Genomic DNA, 25609 nt, shown 5'->3' on the forward strand with positions numbered 1-25609 from the left:
GATCTGTATTGATCACGGCATCTGAGGGGTTAATGGCAGACATCAGCGGGATCGCGGGTGTCCGCCATTACCGGCGGGTCCCTGGCTGCGATCCAAAGCCGGGACCTGCCACGCATGATGCTCAGGACGTAAATGTATGTCCTGGTGCGTTAAGTACCACATCACCAGGACGCACATTTACGTCCTGCATCGTTAAGGGGTTAAAGGGGTTATCCAGGAAAACACTTTTTTTTTATATATATATATCAACTGGCTCCAGAAAGTTAAACAGATTTGTAAATTACTTCTATTGAAAAATCTTAATCCTTTCAGTACTTATGAGCTGCTGAAGTTGAGTTGTTCTTTTCTAAGTGCTCTCTGATGACACGTGTCTCGGGAACCGCCCAGTTTAGAAGCAAATCCCCATAGCAAACTTCTTCTACTTTGTGCAGTTCCCGAGACAAGCAGAGATGTCAGCAGACAGCACTGTTGCCAGACAGAAAACAACAACTCAACTTCAGCAGCTGATAATTATTGAAAGGATTAAGATTTTTTAATAGAAGTAATTTACAAATCTGTTTAACTTTCTGGAGCCAGTTGATATATATAAAAAAAAGTTTTTTCCTGGATAACCCCTTTAAATCAGTGGATACGGGCTAAAAGTCCAGGAGTGGTTCATAGTCTTTTGCAGTAGCTGCAGTAAACTCCATGAACTTGCAAAAAACACCTTCATTACTGTGAGTCCCATGCAAGCCGGGGGTCGCGTAACTAGTGAGCATTGAGGAGTCTCGTTCGTTATCGGAATTTGGTGGAAAACAAATGTTCTCTGCTGCCACCTCTGTTCTTGTCAGGAACTGTCCGCAGCAGGAACAAATCCCCATAGTGAACCTCTCCTGCTTTGTAGAAGCAGAGAGCACAGTGGTCAGACAGGAAAGAACTACACAACTTCCTCTGTAGTATACAGCAGCTGATAAGTACTGGAAGGATCAAGATTTTGAAATAAAAGTACCGGAGTACCCCTTAAATGTTTTACTCTTGGAAAACCATTTAAACCATCTCACATAGACAAGAGGTCAGTTACAGAAATGTCTCTATATATCAGTGTTTCCCAACCAGGGTGCCTCCAACTGTTGCAAAACTACAACTCCCAGCATGCCCGGACAGCTGGCGACTGTCCAGGCTTGCTGAGAGTTGTAGTTTTGCAACAGCTGGAGGCACCCTGGTTGGGAAACATTGCTATACATGGATCAGAATAAAGTAGTCCATTGTGATGTTGGCTACAAAGTCGCGTAAAATGACACATTCAAAGTCCTTGTGCAGTTCTGATTGTGAAGTGACAAATAGCGCGCACTTGACAAATCTTCTAACAGTTGCCATGGCAGCATGAATAGATGAATCCCGAATATCTACATGCCTCTGACATATCACATTAGTAACATATTATATATATATATATATATATATATATATATATATATATATTATAATGACATACCTTTTTCAGCTTTCTTTGTATCTTGCTTTTCTAGTAAAAGATATCGCGGACTTTCTGGAAAAAATGGCAAAATCACAACTTGTATCGCTGCAGGGACCAGGATGAACCCGAACAAACAGGGCCATAGGGATTCCTAAAACATGCAAATGAGAAGAGGATTAGCCAAATGTCAGACATATATAATATATAGAGATGCATTAAAGGGGTACTACCGTGGAAAACTTTTTTTTTTTTTTAAATCAACTGGTGCCAGAGAGTTAAACAGATTTGTAAATCCCTTCTATTAAAAAATCTTAATCCTTCCAGTACTTTTTAGGGGCTGTATACTAAAGAGAAATCCAAAAAAGAAATGCATTTCCTGTGATGTCCTGACCACAGTGCTCTCTGCTGACCTCTGCTGTCCATTTTAGGAACTGGAGAAAATCCCCATAGCAAAACATATGCTTTTCAAGACAGTTCCTAAAATAAACAGCAGAGGTCAGCAGAGAAGCACTGTGGTCAGGACATCACAGGAAATGCATTTCTTTTTGGATTTCTCTTTAGTATACAGCCCCTAAAAAGTAATGGAAGGATTAAGATTTTTTAATATAAGCGATTTACAAATCTGTTTAATTTTCTGGCACCAGTTGATTTAAAAAAAAAAAAAAAAGTTTTCCACGGTAGTACCCCTTTAACTATGTCTGATTTTCTGCAATACCAACCATGAATGTCATGGAGCATCATGAGGGCTCCCAACCAGTGCGCCTCCAGCTGTTGCAAAACTACAACTTCCTTTGGCTGTCCGGGCATGCTGGAAGTTGTAGTGTTGCGACAGCTGGAGGCACGTTGGTTGGCCATGTAGTGCGACAAGAGCATGGCAATCATTTAAGGGCCAGACCTTCAAGAGTTTGTGTGCGACTTTTCTTAAAGAAGCACTAGTCATATATTCTATGTTTACAGTTTATTACTGTAACTTGATCATGTGATCACCAGTCTGACTCAAAAACGTTACAGTGCTTAACGTGCCAGAACAGGATGTGAAACCTTGGTTCTGACTTCCTGTGGACTACAGGATAACATCATTACCACATCCCCTTCTACTAGCTTCCAGACCCCTCCCCACCCAGATCTGTATACTGCTGCTATCTCTATGTGATCAGGATATATAGTAGTTGTACACCTCCTCTGAGGCTGTGTTCTCACATTGCATTCCTTACTGCTTTTTTTTTCTGTTTTTACTGTGATTTTTTTTTTTAACTTCATGGCAAAAATTGAAATAAAGTTAGACAATTGTGCAAAATACAGTAAAAATTTGTAATTGGAAAAATTGCTTGAAAATTGCTGCAATTTTTTTTTAAAAAGCAGTAAAAATGTGTGAAAAATGCAGAAAAAATGCAACGTGTGAACATAGCCCAAAGACTTCAAATCTTCATAAAGCACCTTCATTGGGATTATACGTCAAATGTCTTTTGCATCATACAATATTTCTTTGTGAATTATTCCCAAACCCATTTATGAGTCTACCAGTTTATTAGGGGGACCTCCAGCACCAAATTATTTGACCGGGTGCAATAATCGAACACCACATCCAAAGCCAGAGGATTCCTGGGAAATGTAGGCTGCGTTATAGGGTGATTCTACAGATTCTGGGCCTCATTTATCAATCAGCTTGAAACCCTAATTGTCTGGTTTTTCTCACAGCAACCAATCACAGCTCTTAAGATATGAAAGCTGAGCTATGATTGGTTGTTATGGGAAAAACCAGACAATTGGGGTATCAGGAAGATTGATAAATCTCCCCATCTGTGCTCATCCAACGTGCAGTCTATCCCATGCCTGCCACATCAGCCAACCTGAATCCCCCCCCCCCCAACCCCAAGCCTGCTCGCTGCGGCAATAAGCCGCTCTGAGCATACACACGGGGGGCCTGCGAGGGATAGGGGATAAGATGTCTCACTGCGGGGGTCCCATCGCTGGGGACCCCCGCAATCTTGTATTCGCCACCCACCTGTTTGAGCTGCACGCCGCGTGGCGACCACGGGCCGGAGTATCGTGACATCATGACTCCACCCCCGTGTGACATCACCCCCCGCCCCCGCTATGGAAGTCTATGGGAGGGGGCGTGACGGCCGTCACGCCCCCTCCCATAGACTTGCATAGAGGGGGGGGCGGAGGGTGGACAAGAGAGGATTTATTGGGGCCTGACAGAAGAGTAAAGGTGGAGAGACGGCAGGGAAAGGACATGGCAGTGCTGCTGCCCTGAGGAGTGCAGGGAGGGTGAGCAGCCTATTACTGCTGAGGCTTTGGGAATTAGGAAAGTTGGGTGGCACGCAGTGTGTTTGCCACCCAGTTTTCCTACATAAGGACCAATGTATTAAAAGTTTAGTTTGGTGACAAGTACTCTTTAAGGGTCTATTCACACGTACAGTATTCTGTGCAGATTTGATGCACAGGATTTCGATCTGTGTTCAGTCATTCAGTTTACATTAAAATCTGCAGCAGAAAATCCTGCGCATCAAATTTGCGCAAAATACTGCACGTGTGAATAGACCCTAAATGTATTATATTTTTTTGTGTTTTTTGTTTTTACTTTTCTTTACTTACTCATTAAGTTCCTTCAAGGAATTTGAAAATGTGATCACTTGATCCTTGTGCAGCTTTTTTTCCCCAAACAGGGTGCCTCCAGCTGTTGCAAAATTACCCAGCTGTCTAGACATGCTGGGAGTTGTAGTTATGCAACAGCTGGAGACTTCCTGTTTGGGAACCACTGTAGTTCAGTATACCAAAATGCTAATGTTTTGTAGCATGCCATAATTTTACCAATCGCCTATTACACCCTACCTAACAAGCTACCATGACCTAAAGATATGTGGTGGAGCAAAGGGGTACTCCGGTGGAAAACTTTTTTTTTTCTTTTTAAATCAACTGGTGACAGAAAGTTAAACAGATTTGTATATTACTTCTATTTAAAAATCGTAATCCTTTCAGTACTTATTAGCTACTGAATACTACAGATGAAATTATTTTCTTTTTGTAACACAGAGCTCTCTGCTGAATCACGAGCACGGTGCTCTCTGCTGACATCTCTGTCCATTTTAAGAACTGTCCAGAGTTGGAGAAAATCCCCATAGCAAACATATGCTGCTCTGGACAGTTCCTAAAATGGACAGATATGTCAGCAGAGAGCACTGTGCTCGTGATGTTAGCAGAGAGTACTGTGTTCCCAAAAGAAAAGAATTTCCTCTGTAGTATTCAGCAGCTAATAAGAACTGGAAGGATTAAGCATTTTTTAATAGAAGTAATTTACAAATCTGTTTAACTTTCTGGCACCAATTGATATAAATATTTTTTTTTTTCCACCGGAGTACCCCTTTAAACAAACAAACAAACAAAAAAGACATTACGCTGTCCTGATTCCGATTCACAGTCAGATGCAAGTTCAAATGAAAGTCAAACAAAACAAAACTAGTCACAAGTCACATCTCATTTTTACTGATGTAATTTTCCTATTTCCACCAACATCAATAATGATAGCTAAAAACGTCATAAAAAATGCAGGCATCTGTAATGATTAAAAAGAAAAAAAATTCGACACAATGAACTGGTAAAATACTTAAGCTTATTATTCATAATAAGGGAAGCGACTATTTTAGGACCTGAAAATGAGACATTACTGTGCAGTGTTTACCGAGCTCATTGTGTTCTCTGCATTCCCACCTATAGTGTCCATTGTGCAGTGTCAATGCTGAAATGATCTTTATATGGAAAGTGTATTGAGGCCCATCCTAGGAAGATGAATGACTGGCATCACGTTTTTGCCATACTGTTTTCAATCAGTTTTTCTAAAGATAACCATATGGCAAAAAAACGGATGGAGCAGTATGGGAAAAAGTAAACCGTATGTGTTTTTAAACCGTATACTGTTTTTAAAAGTGCATACTGTTCTGTTTTTGATAAATTTGTCCATTTTTAATGGGAGGGGTCTTGGGTGGGGACTTTAGGATGCAAATGCGCATGTGCAAAGTAAAATCCGTAAACAGTTTCCCATATGGAACCATATACATGTGCGTTTCACATTGACGTTCATGTTAAAAAAAAACTTATGCGGTTGCAGTACGGTTTTTAAACTGGAGACAAAACCGTGGTCAACTAGGATTTTGACTATGGGAGAAAACCGTATTGCAAGCAAACCGTACGCAACCGGATGCATCTGGGTGCATACGGTTTTCAATTATTTGTCTATGTATATGGTTTTCAATACAGTTCCATATGTTTTCAATAATGAAAACGTGTATGGGAAACGTACTTGAAAAACGTGGTGTGAACCCACCCTTACCTTTATAGGTATCAGGTGACTCTGTGAATGACTAAGTATAATGTAATAAATGTATAGACAGTGGAGTTTATTTACTAAGAGTGGAGTGGAGTTTTCTTTGTGGGTTTTGATTTCCGACAGGTATTTTCCCAAGGTATTCACTAAGGTTTCCCTACATTTTGCACTTTTCCTTACATTTTGCTTTATTTACAACTGTTCTGATCTGTTGGGTTTTTCCCAGCTCAAATCCACCACATTGGCCCTCATTTACTATTGCAAACCCGACATGTTTTGTTGGGTTGTGCGCCAGATTCTGGCGCATTGCCCCAGAATTTGTGCCAGAATTGAAAAAAAAAACGACTAACTCTCCATTTTACTAAGAAAACCCAGAAAAGGGGCGTGACCATCATTAAAAGGGGGCTAGGTCACCGAAAAGGGGCGTGTCCCCGACATTTTCATAAAAACCCAACATATTTACTACGGTTTCGGCAGAAAATGTGGTGGATTTGAGCTGAGGAAAACCAGACAGATCAGAGCATGTGTAAAAAAAGAAAAATGTAGGGAAACCTTAGTAAATACAGTGGAAAATAAATTGTAGGGATTTAAAACCCACAAAGAAACCTACACAACACTCTTAGCAAATCAGGGCCAGTGATTATCTGTCGAAACCTTAGTAAATATGTTGGGATTTTTCAAAACTGTCGGGGACACGCCCCTTTTGTCATGACCAAGCCCCCTTTTCGTTTTTACCCTTGTAAAAGGGAGGGTTTTGGGTTTTTTTTGTTGCAAATTGTGTCGCATGGAAAAAAGAGATCGGGATTACGTTAGTAAATAAACCCCAGTATGTAAGATTAGCCTTGTGAACTATTTTGGTCTACGTAGGAGTTCAGATAGAATTCAAAGCCTTTTTATTTTTCATTATGTAAAGGTCTTTCAAACAGAAGATTATTATTCTCAGCCTCATACTGATATTTCTTTGTTAATAAAACATATGCTAATTAAAGGTTCAAAGGCTGTTTGCTTAACTTAAAAAAACTCTCTATAAAGCTGTTTATAATATAATCACTAAGGGGGGGTTTTATCAAAACCTGTGCAGAGGAAGAGTGGTGCAGTTGCCCACAGCAACCAATCACATTGCTTCTTTCATTTTCCACAGGCCTCTCGCGACGTCTAAAAGGTTAATTATGGGCATCGGCTGGATCGCCGGTGTCCGGCATTAGCCGCCAGTCTTGGCTGCTGATGGCAGCCGGGACCGAACGGCTATGAAGCGAGCTCAGCTAACATGTCGTTAAGGGGTACTCCGGGAGAAAACTATTTTTTTTTTCATATTAGCTGGCTCCAGAAAGTTGAACAGATTTGTAAATTACTTCTATTAAAAAATCCTAATCCTTCCAGTACTTATCAGCTGCTGTATGCTCCAGAAGTTGTGTAGTTTTTTTTTCTGTCTGACCACAGTGCTCTCTGACACCTTTGTCCATGTTAGGAACTGTCCAGAAAAGGATAGGTTTGCTATCGGGTTTTGCTCCTACTCTGGACAGTTCCTGACATGGGCAGAGGGGTTAGCAGAGAGCACTGTGGTCAGACTGGAAATACCTACACTACTTCCTCTGGAGCATACAGCAGCTGATAACTACTGGAAGGATTATGATTTTTAAATAGAAGTACTTTACAAATCTGTTTAACTTTCTGGCACCAGTTATTTAAATAAATAAAAATAAAAAATTCCACAGGAGTGCCGTTTAAGGTATTAAGGTGCTTACACAGGCTGTAGAGAAACCTCCCCACCCCGCCCTGACCTCACACACAGCCTGCCTCCCACAGTCCAGATAGATCCCTGTCTCCTAAAATCACTCATCACTGCTCAATTTTGTAGTGTCATGCAACATTGGTTTCACCCACTTTGTGGCTCCGCACCCTTTGTGACTCTGCCCCTGCAAAGCCACACCCAAATGCTATCCCCCCAGATTTGTGAGGGTTCCTATGCCTCTGTGAGGACTGGTGTAGAATTGCGCCTAAATAAGCGTAGTTGTGCCAAAATATGCGACAAACTGAAAAGTCGCAAATCATAAATTCCTGACCACTGCTGGCAGGGCATGGCAAGGCACAGCTCTCGCAGGCTTCAATGACATCATGTATGCTGGGGAACAGCCATTTTCTCCTGCTGGGAGCTCACACAATGTGAGCAAGGGAAAAGGAATGATATACAGCTTTTTAAAGCTAGAGATTTTTTTTAAGGGCAAAAGAGGTGTTAGAAGTAGTTAGGGAATATAATCTCAGTTAGTTTAGAAAAAATGGTTTGCTCTTTAACCTCTTAAGGACCCAGGACGTATGGGGAGAGATGCGGATGCCTGCCGAAATGCTTCAGCAGGCATCCAGGGCAAATGCCGGGGGGGGGGGGCCATGTAGCCACCCCCATGTCGGGGATCGTCGCAAATCGCAAGGAAAATCGCCCCTGCGATCTGCGACGATACCGGGCTGATTGGGTCTCTGGGACTCGACCGCCCGGTAATTTTGCATGATCCCGGCTGTCACAGACAGCCATGACCATGCTGAAGTATAGCTAACCGACCAATCGCAGGGGGGGTGGGGGCGTTACTTCCTCCCGCCCTGCCCGGCCCCTGGAAGTCCGGAGAGAATGGGAGGAAGATCGGAGGACACGGCGGGGGACGGGGGAGTGCTGGGGCCCGGCCTCTGTACTTACCTCGTCCCTGAAGATCCCGGCGGTGGTGGCGATAGATGAGTGGATCTTCGGAAGCATCGCGGGACCTTTGCAGCAGTCCAGACTGCCGTAAAGCGACCTGGACTTCTCCATCTGGTCCCCTTACACTACAACTCCCAGCATGCCCAGACAGCCCTTGGCATCTGGGCATGCTGGGAGTTGCTGTTTTGCAACATCTGGAGGTCCACAGTTTGGAGACCACTGTGCTCTTCCAGATGTTGCAAAACTACACATCCTCAGCATGCCCTTACTGTCCAGGCATGCTGGAAGTTGTAGTTCTGTAACATCTGGCCCTTCAGATGTTGCAGAACTACAACTCCCAGCATGCCTGCACAGTTTTGGCATACTGGGAGTTGTAGTTTTTCAACATCTGGAAGGGCACAGATTGGGAACCACTGTATTAGTGGTCTGCAAACTGTAGTCCTCCAGATGTTGCAAAACTACAACTCCAAGCATGCTGGGAGTTGTAGTTCGAAGAAAATAATAGAGGATAAGTTAGGTATCCAAAAACCCAGATGTGCAGTGCTCCCAGTCTGTGTCAATATGGCAGATGGTGGGGAGTGACATAAAACATAACTTTTACTAGTTAATCACTAAAAGACATATAATATAATGTGCGTAAATAGATGGGCAAGTGGTTAGCCCTCCAAAAAGACGCAAAAGATAGACTCCTGTTAAAGTCAATAATTATCCAATTGCATCTAAATGCTAACGTATATAGTCACTATCTCAGTCTACACGTCTCAAATATATAGCCCGACGTGTTTCTGACAACAGTCAAATGTCTTCCTCAGGGGCATAAGAGGAGACAGTGGCTCAATAAATTAGGTTTAGCATATAGAGATCAATACTCTGTTAATAGAGCAAAATGAAATCAAAAAGTATCCCAGTCGTTGATACAGTAGCGACTTGGGTTGTGCCTGGCATAATTAGATACAGTACACAAATAAAACAGTGAGCTGGGTCTGCCTCATATGGTCCAGTCTGTAGACCCTGCAATAAAAAAAACACATATAGAAAATATGTAGTGAGGCTCGTTGGTTAATCCATTAGACCTGTGGAGATAACATCAGAGGTCTCACTCACTGTTTGAGTTGCTGCGTCCACGCTCGTCTCCTGCGCAAACCCGATGTGGCGGGGAGCCGTGCAGTTGTGCCGGCTACTGTGCGCACGAGTGAGCTAGAGCGGCGTCTGATCTCATATCCGCGTATAGTTTTGCCGACATATTTGAGGCCACAGGAGCACACCGCGACATACACCACTGCTTTTGTTGTACAATTAATTGTATTAATTGTACAACAAAAGCAGTGGTGTATGTCGCGGTGTGCTTCTGTGGCCTCAAATATGTTGGCAAAACTATACGCGAATTACGCAAGAGGACACTGGAGCACATCGGGGACATCAGAAATAAAAGAGACACGGCACTAGCGACACACATGAATGACACCCATGGAGGGAATGTTAAAGAGATATATTTCTTTGGGATAGAAAAGATGAATCCCTCTCCTTGGGGGGAGATCTTGACAACCTACTACTACAGCGAGAAACTAGATGGATCTATACGCTGGATACAGCCACTCCTGGTGGCTTAAATGAACAACTGTGTTTCACAAGTTTTATATAATGGTCGACAGAGGGTACCAGGGGTATGGGGTAGGCAGATAGGTGGAGCTGTAGTCAGCTCTTAAGGCAGCACACCCCTGCTAGCGTAGGGTTCTACAGGGTATATAGGATAGGTTCCTGTGCGGGACCGCCCTTTATAGGGCGGCCACCCCGCCTAGGCCTAGGGAGTTGTAGTTCGGCAACATCTGGCTCTAAAGATGTTGCCGAACTACTACTTCGAGCATGCCTGAGAATGTTCGGGAGTTGTGGTTTTGCAACAACTGGAGGCACACTGGTTGGGAAACATTGTCTGTTTCCTAACTCAGTGTTTCCCAACCGTGTGCCTCCAGCTGTTGCAAAACTACAACTACCAACATGCCCTGATAGACTGTGCATGCTGGGAGTTGTAGTTTTGCAACAGCTGGAGGTCCCCACCCCTGTGAATGTACAGGGTACATTCAAATGGGCAGGCGGCTTACAGTGAGTATCAGGCTGAAAGTTTGCGATGCAGCAAATTTTGCGCGGCAGCTCAAACTCGCAGCGGGAAACTCGCTGTAATCCCCAGCCCGTGTGACTGTACCCTAAAAACACTACACTACACTACACTAACACAAAATAAAAGAAAAAGTAAAAAACAATACATATACATAGTGTTGAGCGGCATAGGCCATATTCGAATTCGCGAATATTTGCGAATATATGGACGAATATTCGTCATATATTCGCGAATATTCGCATATTCGTTATATTCTCGTTTTATTTTCGCATATGTGAAAACTCGCGTATGCGAAAATTAACATATGTGGATATTAGCATATACAAAATTAGCATGCGCACAAATTCGCATATGCGAAAATTAGCATATGCTACTTTTCGCATATGCAAATTTTCGCACGCCAGTCTCACACAGTAGTATTACAGCCTTCTTTACACCACACAAGCTGGAAGCAGAGAGGGGGGATCACTGTGATGTGTACTGTGAAAAAAAAACAACAACAAAAAAAAAAGACAACAGTTTAGGGTCACATTTGGGGTATCGCCGTACTCGGGAGAAGTTGCCTAACAAATTTTAGGGGGCTTTTTCTCCTATAACCCCTTATGAAAAGGTGAAGTTGGGGTCTACACCAGCATGTTAGTGTAAAAAAATAATTTTTTTACACTAACATGCTGGTGTTGCCCTATACTTTTCATTTTGACAAGAGGTAAAAGGGAAAAAGCCCCCCAAAATTTGTAATGCAATTTTTCCTGACTATGGAGATACCCCATATGTGGGCGCAAAGTGCTCTGGGGGCGCACAACAAGGCCCAGAAGGGAGAGTGCACCATGTACATTTGAGGTGATTTGCACAGGGGTGGCTGATTGTTACAGGGTTTTGACAAACGCAAAAAAAACAAAACCCCACATGTGACCCCATTTCGGAAACTACACCGCTCATGGAATGTAATGAGGGGTGCAGTGAGAATTTACCCCCCACTGGTGTCTGACAGATCTTTTGAACAGTGGGCTGTGCAAATTAAAAATGTCGTACAGCCCACTGTTCCAAAGATCTGACAGACACCAGTGGGGGGTAAATGCTCACTGTACCCCTTGTTACATTCCTCAAGGGGTCTAGTTTCCAAAATGGTGTGCCATGTTGGGGTTATTTTGAATACTTTGGGGGGTGCAGTTTTTATAATGGGGTCATTTGTGGGGTATTTCTAAGATGAAGACCCTTCAAATCCACTTCAAAACTGAACTGGTCCCTGAAAAATTGTGAGTTTGGAAATTTTGTGAAAAATTGGAAAATTGCTGCTGAACTTTGAAGCCCTCTGGTGTCTTCCAAAAGTAAAAACACATAAATTTTATGATGCAAAAATAAAGTGTACATATTGTATATGTGAATAAAAAAAAATTATTTGGAATATCCATTTTCCTTACAAGCAGAGAGCTTCAAACTTAGAAAAATGCTAAATTTTCAAATTTTTCATCAAATTTTGGGATTTTTCACCAAGAAAGGATGCAAGTATCGACAAAATTTTACCACTATGTTAAAGTAGAATATGTCACAAAAAACAATCTCGGAATCAGAATGATAACTAAAAGCATTCCAGAGTTATTAATGTTTAAAGTGACAGTGGTCAGATGTGCAAATGATGGCCGGGTACTAAGGTGTAAAATGTCTGGGTCCTTAAGGGGTTAAAACACCCTCTTTGCCTATTTCTTTTTAAATATTCTTATAGAGAAAAATAAAATTAAACATAATTGGTAACACTGTTCAGAAATCAGTTTGATGAAGCACATAGCGTGAAACAGCTGTTACTAATTGTACTACTTGCTAACATGCCGGCCAGGTAATCTTCCAGGCCATATGAAAATGTTTTTATTGCATTTGAGAACATTTATGATATTTGCACAGTATTTTGGGTATGTGCCATCTACTTTTTTTTAATAGATTATGGATTAAAATAGAATGTTATTTGTCTCTCAGAGTGTTAAAGTAGAAAATACCCAATGCCACAATTGTTGTTTTCTGGTCACTTCACCTCCCAAAAACAAGAGATTGAAAATCAATTAATATGTTTCTTTTTTCGTTTGTTTGTTTTTGTTTTTTTATGCAGTTAAATATAACAAAAAGTATACAATTGTGAAAGGAACATAATCACAATGTCCTGCAGAATACAGTCACCAATATGAGCAAGCATAGAAATAAATTTCTCTATGGTGGGACAACTCCTTTCATACTACAGTGCAGTGGTCCATTACCTGTATCCCAGCTTGAAAACGTAGCTGAGGAAATCCTGTTCTAAATTTGTGTGTTGGGTATGGTAAGTTCACCTGCAAAACTGTTTTTGTGTATTAAATTGCCATTAAAGCATACAATGAGCTAAGAGCACAACTGTAAAAAAGATATTCTGGGCAAAAACATCTTATCCACTATCCAAAAGATAGGGGATAAGATGTCTGATCATGGGGGGCCTGCTGCTGGGACCCCCGCGATCTCCCTGCAGCCCCCGCATTCTATGCGGCGCTGCGTCTCCAGTTTTGGAAACCCCCTCCATTCATGTCTATGGGAGGGGGCGTGACGGCCATTAGGCAAGCAGCTGGCCCCCCGCGATCAGACATCTTATCCCCTATCCTTTGGATAGGGGATAAGATGTTTTTCCCGGAATACCCCTTTACATATATACATGTTTTGTAACAGATGAATGTTTTATTGGTAACTAGATACACCCACTTGTCAGCTTCTATGGAGAAGTTTCCATAATGGCTGAAGGAGGCATCCCCACTCTCCCCAGAGGGCTTGACTAGAAAATAAAAAATAAAACAGTTTAGGATAGGTTTACATTGCCATTGTGCTCCATCTTGGTCTGTTCTTTTTTTTTTTTTTTTTTTTACTGTGCCGAATGAAAAAAAAAGCGGAGGAAAAAAAAAGTCCATGCACAATTTTTTTCTCTGCTAAACTGTTGTTTCAATAGACTTGCCGATAAAGCTTCATATATTGGAACACGACGGCAATGTAAACAAGTCTTTAGTCTGAGTGTCGTCCTGGCCACAACAAGACATCCCCCTTTGCTTTTCTCCTGCTAGAAAGCCTAGTCAGTCACAAATAAGTACCTACACCTAGTTGGTGTGTACATCCTAGGTCCAACACAGTTCTGGTCAGAGAAGAGAGAACGTCTAGTTTGAGTCTACGTCCTGTGAACCTAGACTAACTTCTGACGACAGGTTAAAGAGCTTATCCAGGAATCGAAAAACACAGTTGATTTCTTTCAAAAACAGTTCCATGTCTGTCTCCAGGTTGGTTGTAGTTTTATAACTTGGCTCCATTCACTTCAATTGAACTGAGCTGCAGAACCACACCCAACCTGGAGACAGATGGGGAGCTGTTTTTGAAAGAAATTATCTATGTTTTTCGATTCCTGGATAACCCCTTTAATAACCCAAACTTACAACATCATAGGTCCTGATGATGTTGAGAGTTAAGTTCCGTAAACCTAAGGTTGAGTCATGTCACATAATACAGTATGGAGGCAAAATATGTGGGTGTGAAATTGGCATAAGGGAAAGACTCAGAGTGACAGCTGCTGTACTAGTCTTTTCAGCTACATCTAGAACAGTCAACATTGATGACTACATTTTCACTTTACATGTAATATTACTTCATGTATTTTCCTAGACCTACTTTATTTTTTTCATTACAACCCTGGCTGTAGTTCTGTGCAGCAACACTTATTTCACACCACAAGGTAAGGAATATGAAATTTGCCGCAGTTTATATTTATTCATTATCAAATCTTACTTTGCTGCTAGTTCTCGGAAGATGTTTTTCTTTATGACCTTCAGGATGAGTTGTTTTAGGTCTTCAGCACTTTCAGCCATCATTGTGCTGTCATTATATAACAGTTCTATTTCTGAATCAGTCAGGCGTGCAACGCTCATTATGTGATAGGTATAGAGGAAGAAGACGAACGACAAAAATGGAGCCCGGGCTAACACTTTTTCTAGACTTAACATGTCCTCCCACTGCAGACTATGCTTAAAGTAATTACCAATCACTGTGAGCTCCATGGCAGGAGAATGTAATGAGAGGGAGTGGGATTGCTCAATATGGACTTTAATTTGGCCAAAATAATATCAATTTTTTTCACTTTCTGCTTAGATAGAACTTAAGAACTAAGCCCAGTGACAGTTTTACACACGCATAATACAGTTGCATAACCCTGCCTTGACTGCGGGTAAATGACCTAAACTAAAAGCATTATGGATCATCGATGGAGTCTCTTAAACCAGAGGTCCCCAAACCAGTCCTCAAGGCCCACCAAGAGTCGAGGATTTCCATATATATCTCTTCTATTTCTGCTGGAAGGTCTTAAGGGGTGGGTTGGGGACCACGGCCTTTAACTATGGCTATGCTAAAACACATTTTCCTGTAGCTGTGACTTTTAGCTTACAGTGATATAGTGGTCCCTCATCTATCTATATATATAAAACTCATTGGCCCTCATTTACTATTGCAAACCCGACATGTTTTGTCGGGTTGTGCACCAGATTCTGTCGCATTGCGCCAGAAATTCTGTCTGTGCCAGAATTTGTGCCTGAATTGAAAAAAATCCGACTAACTCTCCATTTTGCTAAGAAAACCCGAAAAAGGGGCATGGCCGTTGGGAAAACGGGGTGTGGTCTCCGAAAACATTTTCACAAAAACCCAACATATTTACTAAGGTTTACACAGAAAATGTGGTGGATTTGAGCTGAGGAAAACCAGACATATCAGAGCATGTGTAAAAAAAGCAAAGTGTAGGGAAAGTGGAAAATGTAGGGAAACCTTAGTAAATACCATGGAAAATAAATTGTAGGGCATTAAAACCGACAAAGAAACCTACACTCCACTCTTAGTAAATGAGGGCCAATGTGTGTATGTTCCAACATCACGTCCAAACGGCTAAAGATATTTCAACCCTTACTCACCCCCATTTGCCAGGGTCGGGGTTTATGTTTAAAGTCCCATACAAGTCTATGGGAAATATATGTTACTGCAGAACTTCCAAACGGCTGGAGATATTTCAATAATACTTGGTCACATGTTACTTATATGTCTACTTAAAATATAGCATAGTTAATTTAACCCTTAACTACCCCCATTTGCGAGGGTCGGGTTTTTCATTTAAAGTCCCATGCAAATCAATGGGAAATGTATGTTCCCACATAACTTCCGTACGGCTGGAGATATTTCAATACCTTATACATATATTACAGGTCGGGATATGAGGACGGGATGGGAGGTCGGGATAGAAGGTCAAGATAGGAGGTCGAGATAGGAGGTTGAGATAGGAGGATGGGATGGTCGGGATAGGAGGTTGGGATTGGAGGTCGAGATAGGAGGTCGGGATAGAAGGACGGGATATGATGCCGGGATATGATGCCGGGATAGGAGGTCAGGATAGGAGGTCGGGATAGGAGGTCGAGATAGGAGGTCAAGATAGGAGGATGGGATATGATGACAGGATAGGAAGACGGGATAGGAGGTTGAGATAGGAGGTCGAAATAGCAGGACGGGATATGAGGATGGGATAGGAGGATGGGATAGGAGGTTGGGATTGGAGGTCGGGATTGGAGGTCGAAATAGGAGGCCGGGATAGGAGGATGGGATAGGAGGTTAGGATAGGAGGACTGGATAAGTGGATGGGATAGGAAGACTGGATAGGAGGACGGGATAGGAGGTCGGCATAGGAGGTCGGGATAGGAGGTTGAGATAGGAGGTCGGCATGGGAGGTCAGGATAGGAGGTCAAGATAAGAGGTTGGGATAGGAGGTCGGGATAGGAGGTCGGGATAGGAGGTCAAGATGGGAGGATGAGATATGATGACAGGATAGGAGGACGGGGTAGGGGGTTGAGATAGGAGGTCTAAATGGCAGGAGGGGATATGAGGACGGGATAGGAGGATGGGATAGGAGGTAAGGATTGTAGGTTGAGATAGGAGGTCGAGATAGGAGGACGGGATATGAGGACAGCATAGGAGGTCGGGAAAGGAGATCGAGATAGGAGGACAGGATAGGAGGATGGGATAAGAGGTTGAGTTAGGAAGACGGGATAGGAAGACGGGATAGGAGGGCGGGATAGGAGGATGGGATAGGAGGACGGGATAGGAGGACGGGATAGGAGGTGGGCATAGGAGGTCGGGATAGGAGGTCAAGATAGGACAGGATATGATGACAGGATAGGAGGACGGGATAGGAGGTTGAGATAGGAGGTCAAAAAAGCAGGACGGGATATGAGGATGGGATAGGAGGATGGGATAGGAGGTTGGGATTGAACGTCGGGATTGGAGGTCGGGATTGGAGGTCGGGATTGGAGGTCGACATAGGAGGTCGGGATAGGAGGATGGGATAGGAGGTTAGGATAGGAGGACTGGATAAGTGGATGGGATAGAAAGACTGGATAGGAGGACGGGATAGGAGGTCGGCATAGGAGGTCGGGATAGGAGGTCGGGATAGGAGGTTGAGATAGGAGGTCGGCATGGGAGTTCAGGATAGGAGGTCAAGATAAGAGGTTGGGATAGGAGGTCGGGATAGGAGGTCAAGATAGGAGGATGGGATATGATGACAGGATAGGAGGACGGGATAGGAGGTTGAGATAGGAGGTCGAAATAGCAGGAGGGGATATGAGGACGGGATAGGAGGATGGGATAGAAGGTAAGGATTGTAGGTTGAGATAGGAGGTCGAGATAGGAGGACAGGATATGAGGACGGCATAGGAGGTCGGGAAAGGAGGTCGAGATAGGAGGACAGGATAGGAGGACGGGATAAGAGGTTGGGTTAGGAAGACGGGATAGGAAGACGGGATAGGAGGACGGGATAGGAGGATGGGATAGGAGGACGGGATAGGAGGACGGGATAGGAGGACGGGATAGGAGGACGGGATAGGAGGTCGGCATAGGAGATCGGGATAGGAGGTCGGGATAGGAGGTCAGGATAGGAGGTTGAGATAGGAGGTCGGCATGGGAGGTCAGGATAGAAGGTCGGGATAGGAGGTCGAGATAGGAGGTCGAGATAGGAGGTCAAGATAGGAGGTCGAGAGAAGGATCGGATATGAGGACAGGAGGTCGGCATAGGAGGTGGGTGTATGAGGACGGGATATGGAGTTGGGATATGACAACAATATATGAGGACCGGATATGAAGTCAAAAGCTTCCTCTGTTGATTTCCCTCCACAACAAGGATTAGGAAGGAAAAACCGAGCAACGCTGGGTACTCAGCTAGTCTATATATATAAAAATCAATGAGGGAGATTTATCAAAACCTGTGCAGAGGGAAAGTTGCCCAGTTGCCCATAGCAACCAATCAGATCACTTCTTTCATTTTGCAGAGGCCTTGTTAAAAATGAAAGAAGCGAGCTGGTTGGTTGCTATGGGCAACTGGGCAAATTTCCCTCTGCACAGGTTTTGATAAATCTCCCCCAATGTGTGTATGTATGTAAGTGTGTATGTTCCAGCATCACGTCCAAACGGCTAAAGATATTAACATGAAACTTGGCACACATGTTACTTATATGTCAACAACAAACATAGGATAGGTGATTTAACCCTTACTCACCCCCATTTACCAGGGGCGGGGTTTATGTTTGAAGTGCCATACAAGCTAATGGGAAATATATGTGACTGCATAACTTCCAAACGGCTGGAGATATTTCGATAATACCTGGTCAGATGTTACTTATATGGCCACTTAAAATATAGGATAGTTAATTTAACCCTTAACTACCCACATTTGTGAGGGTTGGGGTTTTTGTTTAAAGTCCCATGCAAATCTATGGGAAATGTATGTTCCCACATAACTTCCGTACGGCTGGAGATATTTCAATAATACCTAGTACACATATTACTGTATGTCAAATAAAAATATATGATAGTTAAATTAACCCTTACCTACACCCTTATATAAAAGATGGGTTTATGTTTTAAGTCCCATGCAAGTACATGGGACTTCCAGTACCTTACTCCACAAGCTCCGCTCTGCATCTCCATTTGAATGTGTCGGTCTGGCTTGCAAGCCACACCCCATTTCACAAAGATGGGATGGGATATGGGGTAAGGATATGGGGATGGGATATGGGGTCAGGCTATGAGGTCGGGATAAGAGGTGGGGATAGGAGGTTGGGATATGAGGTCGAGATAGGAGGTCGGGATAGGAGGCCGAAATATGAGGATGGGATATGAGGACGGTAGAGGTGGTCGGGATATGAGGACGGGACATGAGGACAGGATATATGAGGTCGAGATAGGAGGATGGGTTTCGAGATCGGGATATGAGGACGGGATAGGAGGTTGAGATATGAGGACGGAATAGGCGGTCAAAATATGAGATCGAGATATGATGACGGTATATGACGGTTTTCACACACAGGTCTTTTGAATGGATGCAGCTCATTTATGTTTCAATAGGTGGGGTGGCTGATGTGTGGGAGGGAGGAAAACGGAATTATGGGATTTGTAGGCAAAAGAACAAAACTCAAACAGCAAATACCAGTTCACAAAAAGCTAGCCAAAGTGTTATGGTAATCTCACAACATAACCATTTAGTCCCAAGACAAGAGCAGATCCTTCCTAAGCATGTCCAGTACTGTATGGCACATACGTACTGAAATCACCTCATGGTGGATAACCCCTTTAACATGAAACTTGGCACACATGTTACTTATATGTCAACAACAAACATAGAATAGCTAATTTAACCCTTACTTGCCAGGGTCCGGGTTTTTGTTTAAAGTCCCATACAAGTCTATGGGAAATATATGTTACTGCAGAACCTTTAAACGGCTGGAGATATTTCGATAATACTTGGTCACATGTTACTTATATGTCCACTTAGAATATAGGATAGTTAATTTAACTCTTAACTACCCCATTTGTGAGGGTCAAGATTTTTGTTTACAGTCGCATGCAAATCTATGGAAAATGTATGGAAATGACAGTACATGAGGATGGGACATAAGGAGGGGATATGAGGACAGCATATGAGGTTCGGAAATGAGGTAAGGATATGAGGACGGGATATGAGGTCAGCATATGAGGACGGGATATGAGGTCGGGATAGGAGGATGGGCTATGAGGACGGGTTATGAGGATGGGATATGGGGAAGGGATAGGGGGCCGGGATGTGGGGTCGGGATATGAGGACAGGATAGGAGGACAGGATAGGAGGTTGCCCAGTTTTTACTTCCTAATCCTTGTTGGGAGGAAAATCAAAATCAAAGGAGGAAGTTTTTGACTTCATATCCCATCCTCTTATATTGTTGTCATATCCCAACCCCATATCCCGTCCTCATATCTCAACCTCATATCCCGTCCTCATATCCCAACCTCATATGCCGTCCTCCTATCATGTCCTAATATTTTGACCTAATATCCCGACCTCCTATCCCATCATCATATCCCATCCTCATATCTCAACCTCATATCCCGTCCTCATATCCCATCCTCACATCCTGTCCTCATATCCCAAACTCCTATCCCGACCTCCTATATTGACCTCATATCCCGTCCTCATATCCCATCCTCATATTCCGACCCCATATCCCATCCCCATATCCCGTCCTCATATCTCGTCCTCATAGCCCATCCTCCTATCCCGACCTGATAGGTCAGAATATCAGATCTTATCATAAGCCCACCATCAGTTAGGTGAAGTAGAGGTTTATCAGAAACTGAAAACTGACCCCACAGTTCAAATAAAAAAAGGTTGATGTAATTTTGGATTATGCTTTCCTAAATGGTATCATAAATAAGGAAGTGAAAGAAGCCCTGACCAATAATACTCCTAGGGTGCCCATATTGTATCTGCTGCCGAAAATATATAAGGACTTGAGTCGGCCCCCGGGACGACCGATAGTGTCGGGGTTCGACTCAGTCCTTTATCCATTGGCCGTGTATGTAGATAACTATCTACAAAAAATTGTAAAGAATTTATCTAACTGTTTGAGAGACACTAACGATTTTCTGGAAAGGATACAGGAATGTGAGGTCACTAAAGAAATGTGGTTGTGTACTATGGATATAAAAAGCCTGTACACAAATATACCAACGGAGGAAGGAATGCAGGTGATCAAGGAGGAATTGATGAAAGATAGTGATCTGGATAACAGGAAAATTCGTTTTCTTATGGACTTGCTGGAACTGGTATTAAATAAAAATTATTTTCGTTTTGGAGAGGATTTTTTTTAATGCAGCAACAAGTAACATCGATGGGGTCCCCAGTGGCCCCCTGTGTAGCAAATATTTTTATGAATAAATTTGAAAATCAATATGTTCCAGCAAGTCCACTAAGCAAACATGTCAAAATGTGGCTCTTATTCGTGGACGACGTGTTTATGTTGTGGTCGGGCACGTGTCCTGAATTGATGTATGGGTTATGAAAAAAGATGATAACATTGAAACCTCTCTGTTTTCCAAGGAAACAGATCGTAATAACTTGCTCCATAGGAATCGAGGGCATGCACCACAAGTATTTAAGGGTATACCTAAAGACCAGATGGTAAGAGTGAAGAGCATTTGCACTCTTAGAAGTGTGTAAATAAATTTACACAGAGAGGATATAATAAAAAATCAGTCGAAGAAGCAGGGAAGGTGGTAGGTGCAATATCAAAAGAAAAACTAAGAATGAGAAAAGACAAAAATAAAAAAAAGGAAGAAAAATGAGAATTAATTTTTTTCTGTCTTTTACGGATATTCAAAGATGCTTATAAATGTAATTTCAAAGTACTGGGGGATACGAATGGTATACTGTTTAAAGGGGTACTCCGGTGCTTACACATCTTATCCCTTATCCAAAGGATAGGGGATAAGATGCCTGATCGCGGGAGTCCCGCAGCTGGGGACGCCCGGGATCATGCACGCGGCACCCCGTTTATAATCAGTGTTCACTCCGGGTCTGATTACGGTCGAACGCAGGGCCGGCGGTGTGTGACCCCTCCCCTCAATGCAAGCCTACTGGAGGGGCGTGATAGCTGCCATGCCCCCTCCCATAGGCTTGCATTGAGGGGCGGAGCGTGATGTCACACGGGGGCAGAGGCCTGACGTCACATGCCGCCGGCCCTGCGGTCGACCGTAATCAGACCCGGAGCGAACACGCTCCGGGCACTGATTACAAATGGGGTGCCGCATGCATGATCCCGGGCGTCCCCAGCTGCGGGACTCCCGCGATCAGGCATCTTATCCCCTATCCTTTGGATAGGGGATAAGATGTGTAAGCACCGGAGTATCCCTTTAAAAGGGTACTCCGGTGAAAACCTTTTTTCTTTTAAATCAACTGGTGGCAGAAAGTTAAACATATTTGTAAATTACTTCTATTAAAAAATCTTTATCCTTCCTGTATTTATTAGCTGCTGAATACTACATAGGACACTCTTTTCTTTTTGGAATACTCTCTGATGACATCACGAGCACAGTTCTCTCTGCTGATGTTATTATAATAATAATAACACTTTATTTATTGTTGTCGTTAGTGGGATTTGAACCCAAGTCCCCAGCACTGGAAGGCCGCAGTGTTAACCACTGAGCCACCATGCTGTCCTTAGCATACATCTGCTATGCATCTGCTATGCATCTGCTATGCATCTGCTATGCATCTGCTATGCATGGTTGCTAAAATGGACAGAGATGTCAGCAGAGAGCACTGTGCTTGTGATGTCATCAGTGTTCCAAAAAGAAAGGAATTTCCTCTGTAGCATTCAGCAGCTAATAAGTACTGGAAGGACTAAGATTGTTTAATATAAGCAATTTACAAATATGTTTAACTTTCTGCCACCAGTTGATTTAAAAGAAAAAAGGTTTTCATCGGAGTACCCCTTTAAGGAGAAACCAAAGTTTTATATACAGGAGAGGTAAATCAATAGGTGACATGTTGGTAAGGTCAGACATAAAGAAGAAGCGGGTATCGAAACAAACATTTTTGAAAGCTAGGAAAAATGGCACCTTTGCATGTGGTTCATGCCAAAACTGTAATGGGATCATAAAAGGTGAAACAGTAACCCATCCAATGAGGGGAATGAAAATTCCCATACGGGGATGGTTTACTTGTGACACTAAACAAGTAATATATCTTATCAAATGCCCTTGTGGCAAGTGATAGCAAACTGCTAGATCTATTAAAGTCTGTATTAATGAACATAAAAGTACAATTAGGAACATGGCAAAAAAGATTGTACAGGAAAAAGAAGAAAAAGAAAATTCTAAATATTGGGAAACGAGTGTCGCTAGACACTTTGTACAGAACCAACACCAGGTCTGCGATCTGAAATGGATGGTATTAGAAGAAATAAATGGAACTAGAAGTGTAGAAATAAAAAATAGGTTATTGAAAAGGGAGGTATTTTGGATTACCAAGTTAAATGCGATTTCCCCAAATGGTATGAATGAATATTGCAATTTTAATGTATTCGTATCAATACTGTTCTGATGTAATTTTTGTGGATGTACCATCTACCACTATATTTATTTTATAATGATTTTAATTTTTAGATATGAATTCTTGCGAGACTGAGGTCTATATAATGTGGGGGTGGGTTATTCACGTCAGGCTTGAGAAAGGGAGTGATCCTGAAACGTCGCCAATCAAGCTCACTGGTTGGTGAGCCTCTTGCGCTGGTCTTAGAAGAAAGCAAGGTTCACAGCGCTAATGGACATGTTCGCATGGAGCTGCGGCTGGAGCCGAAGAGGTCTGTTGTTGTGCTGTGACTGTGTATCGGCGAGTCTGCACTGTGTGATTTTTGCACTGTGTTCAAGTACACTATTCCTGTATGAAAATAATCATTGTATGAAGAAGTATTGGAAGTAAAAGTGTTAAAATCTTGCAACACTTTTGTTGTATGAGTGCTATTTATGCTGGACTAAATCTCTGGATCAACATGCTGTCCCTAAATATATATAGTATACATAATCATCAATGTTATTATTCTCCAAAAAAGCATCCAGACCCCTTTTGAACTCTTTTACAAAGTTCACCATGACCACCTCCTCCAGGAGAGAATTCCACAGTCTCACTGCTCTTACAGTAAAGAACCCCTGTCTGTGGTGGTTTAGAAACCTTCTTTCCTCTAAACATAGAGGATGCCCCCTTGTTATAGATACAGTCCTGGGTATAAATAGATCATGGGAGAGATCTCTGTATGGCCCCCTGATATATTTATACATAGTTATTAGGTCGCCCATGAGCCTTCTTTTTTCTAAACTAAATAACCCTAATTCAGATAATCTTTCTGGGTACTGTAGTCCTCCCATTCCCCGTATTACTCTGGTTGCCCGTCTTTGAACCCTCTCCAGCTCCACTGTATCTTTCTTGTACACTGATGCCTAGTACTGTCACACAGTATTCTATGTGTGGTCTGACTAGTGATTTGTACAGCGGTAGAATTATTTCCTTGTCGTGGGCATCTATGCCCCTATTGATGCACCCCATGATTTTATTTGCATTGGCAGCAGCTGCCCGACACTGGTCACCACAGCTAATTTTGCTATTAACTAAGAACCCTAAATCCTTTTCCACGTCAGTCGTCCCAAGTGTGCTCCCATTTAATATATAATCCTGTCCCAGATTTTTCCTCCCCCTGTGCATTACCTTACATTTATCAGTGTTGAACCTCTTCTGTCACTTCTCAGCCCAAAGCCCCAAACTATCCAGATCCATTTGTAAAAGTGCACTGTCCTCTATTGCGTTTACCGCTTTACAGAGTTTAGTATCATCTGCAAAGATTGCTACTTTACTATTCAACCCCTCTACAAGGTCATTAATGAATATATTAAATAGAACAGGACCCAAGACTGACCCCTGTGGTACCCCACTAGTAACAGTCACCCAATCTGAATAAGTACCATTAATAACCACCCTGTTACGCCGAGCGCTCCGGGTCCCCGCTCCTCCCCGGAGCGCTCGCTTCACTCCCTCCGCTGCAGCGCTCCGGTCACGTCCTCTGACCCGGGGCGCTGCGATCCCGCTGCCAGCCGGGATGCGATTCGCGATGCGGGTAGCGCCCGCTCGCGATGCGCACCCCGGCTCCCCTACCTGACTCGCTCCCCGTCTGTTCTGTCCCGGCGCGCGCGGCCCCGCTCCCTAGGGCGCGCGCGCGCCGGGTCTCTGCGATTTAAAGGGCCACTGCGCCGCTGATTGGCGCAGTGGTTCCAATTAGGGTTTTCACCTGTGCACTTCCCTATATTACCTCACTTCCCTTGCACTCCCTTGCCGGATCTTGTTGCCTTAGTGCCAGTGAAAGCGTTCCTTGTGTGTTCCTTGCCTGTGTTTCCAGACCTTCTGCCGTTGCCCCTGACTACGATCCTTGCTGCCTGCCCCGACCTTCTGCTACGTCCGACCTTGCTTCTGCCTACTCCCTTGTACCGCGCCTATCTTCAGCAGCCAGAGAGGTGAGCCGTTGCTAGTGGATACGACCTGGTCACTACCGCCGCAGCAAGACCATCCCGCTTTGCGGCGGGCTCTGGTGAAAACCAGTAGTGGCTTAGAACCGGTCCACTAGCACGGTCCACGCCAATCCCTCTCTGGCATAGAGGATCCACTACCTGCCAGCCGGCATCGTGACAGTAGATCCGGCCATGGATCCCGCTGAAGTTCCTCTGCCAGTTGTCGCTGACCTCACCACGGTGGTCGCCCAGCAGTCACAACAGATAGCGCAACAAGGCCAACAGCTGTCTCAACTGACCGTTATGCTACAACAGTTGCTACCACAGCTTCAGCAGTCATCTCCTCCGCCAGCTCCTGCACCTCCTCCGCAGCGAGTGGCCGCTCCTGGGATACGCTTATCCTTGCCGGATAAATTTGATGGGGACTCTAAGTTTTGCCGTGGCTTTCTTTCCCAATGTTCCCTGCATCTGGAGATGATGTCGGACCTGTTTCCCACTGAAAGGTCTAAGGTGGCTTTCGTAGTCAGTCTTCTGTCCGGAAAAGCCCTGTCATGGGCCACACCGCTCTGGGACCGCAATGACCCCGTCACTGCCTCTGTACACTCCTTCTTCTCGGAAATCCGAAGTGTCTTTGAG

At 43.5% G+C, this 25609-nt stretch overlaps 1 protein-coding gene across 1 annotated transcript in view; it reads right to left on the reverse strand.

Annotated features, from left to right (window-relative positions):
- SLC2A9 (solute carrier family 2 member 9) overlaps positions 1 to 25609 on the reverse strand; it is a 337817-nt gene that overhangs the window by 247795 nt on the left and 64413 nt on the right. The window contains exon 5 of the mRNA XM_056555146.1: positions 1475 to 1607. Coding sequence (XP_056411121.1) covers positions 1475 to 1607 — 133 coding nt within the window. The remainder of the gene's footprint in view (positions 1 to 1474; positions 1608 to 25609) is intronic.

Source organism: Hyla sarda, chromosome 1 (genome assembly GCF_029499605.1).
Source record: "Hyla sarda isolate aHylSar1 chromosome 1, aHylSar1.hap1, whole genome shotgun sequence".
Taxonomy (NCBI): Eukaryota; Metazoa; Chordata; class Amphibia; order Anura; family Hylidae; genus Hyla; species Hyla sarda.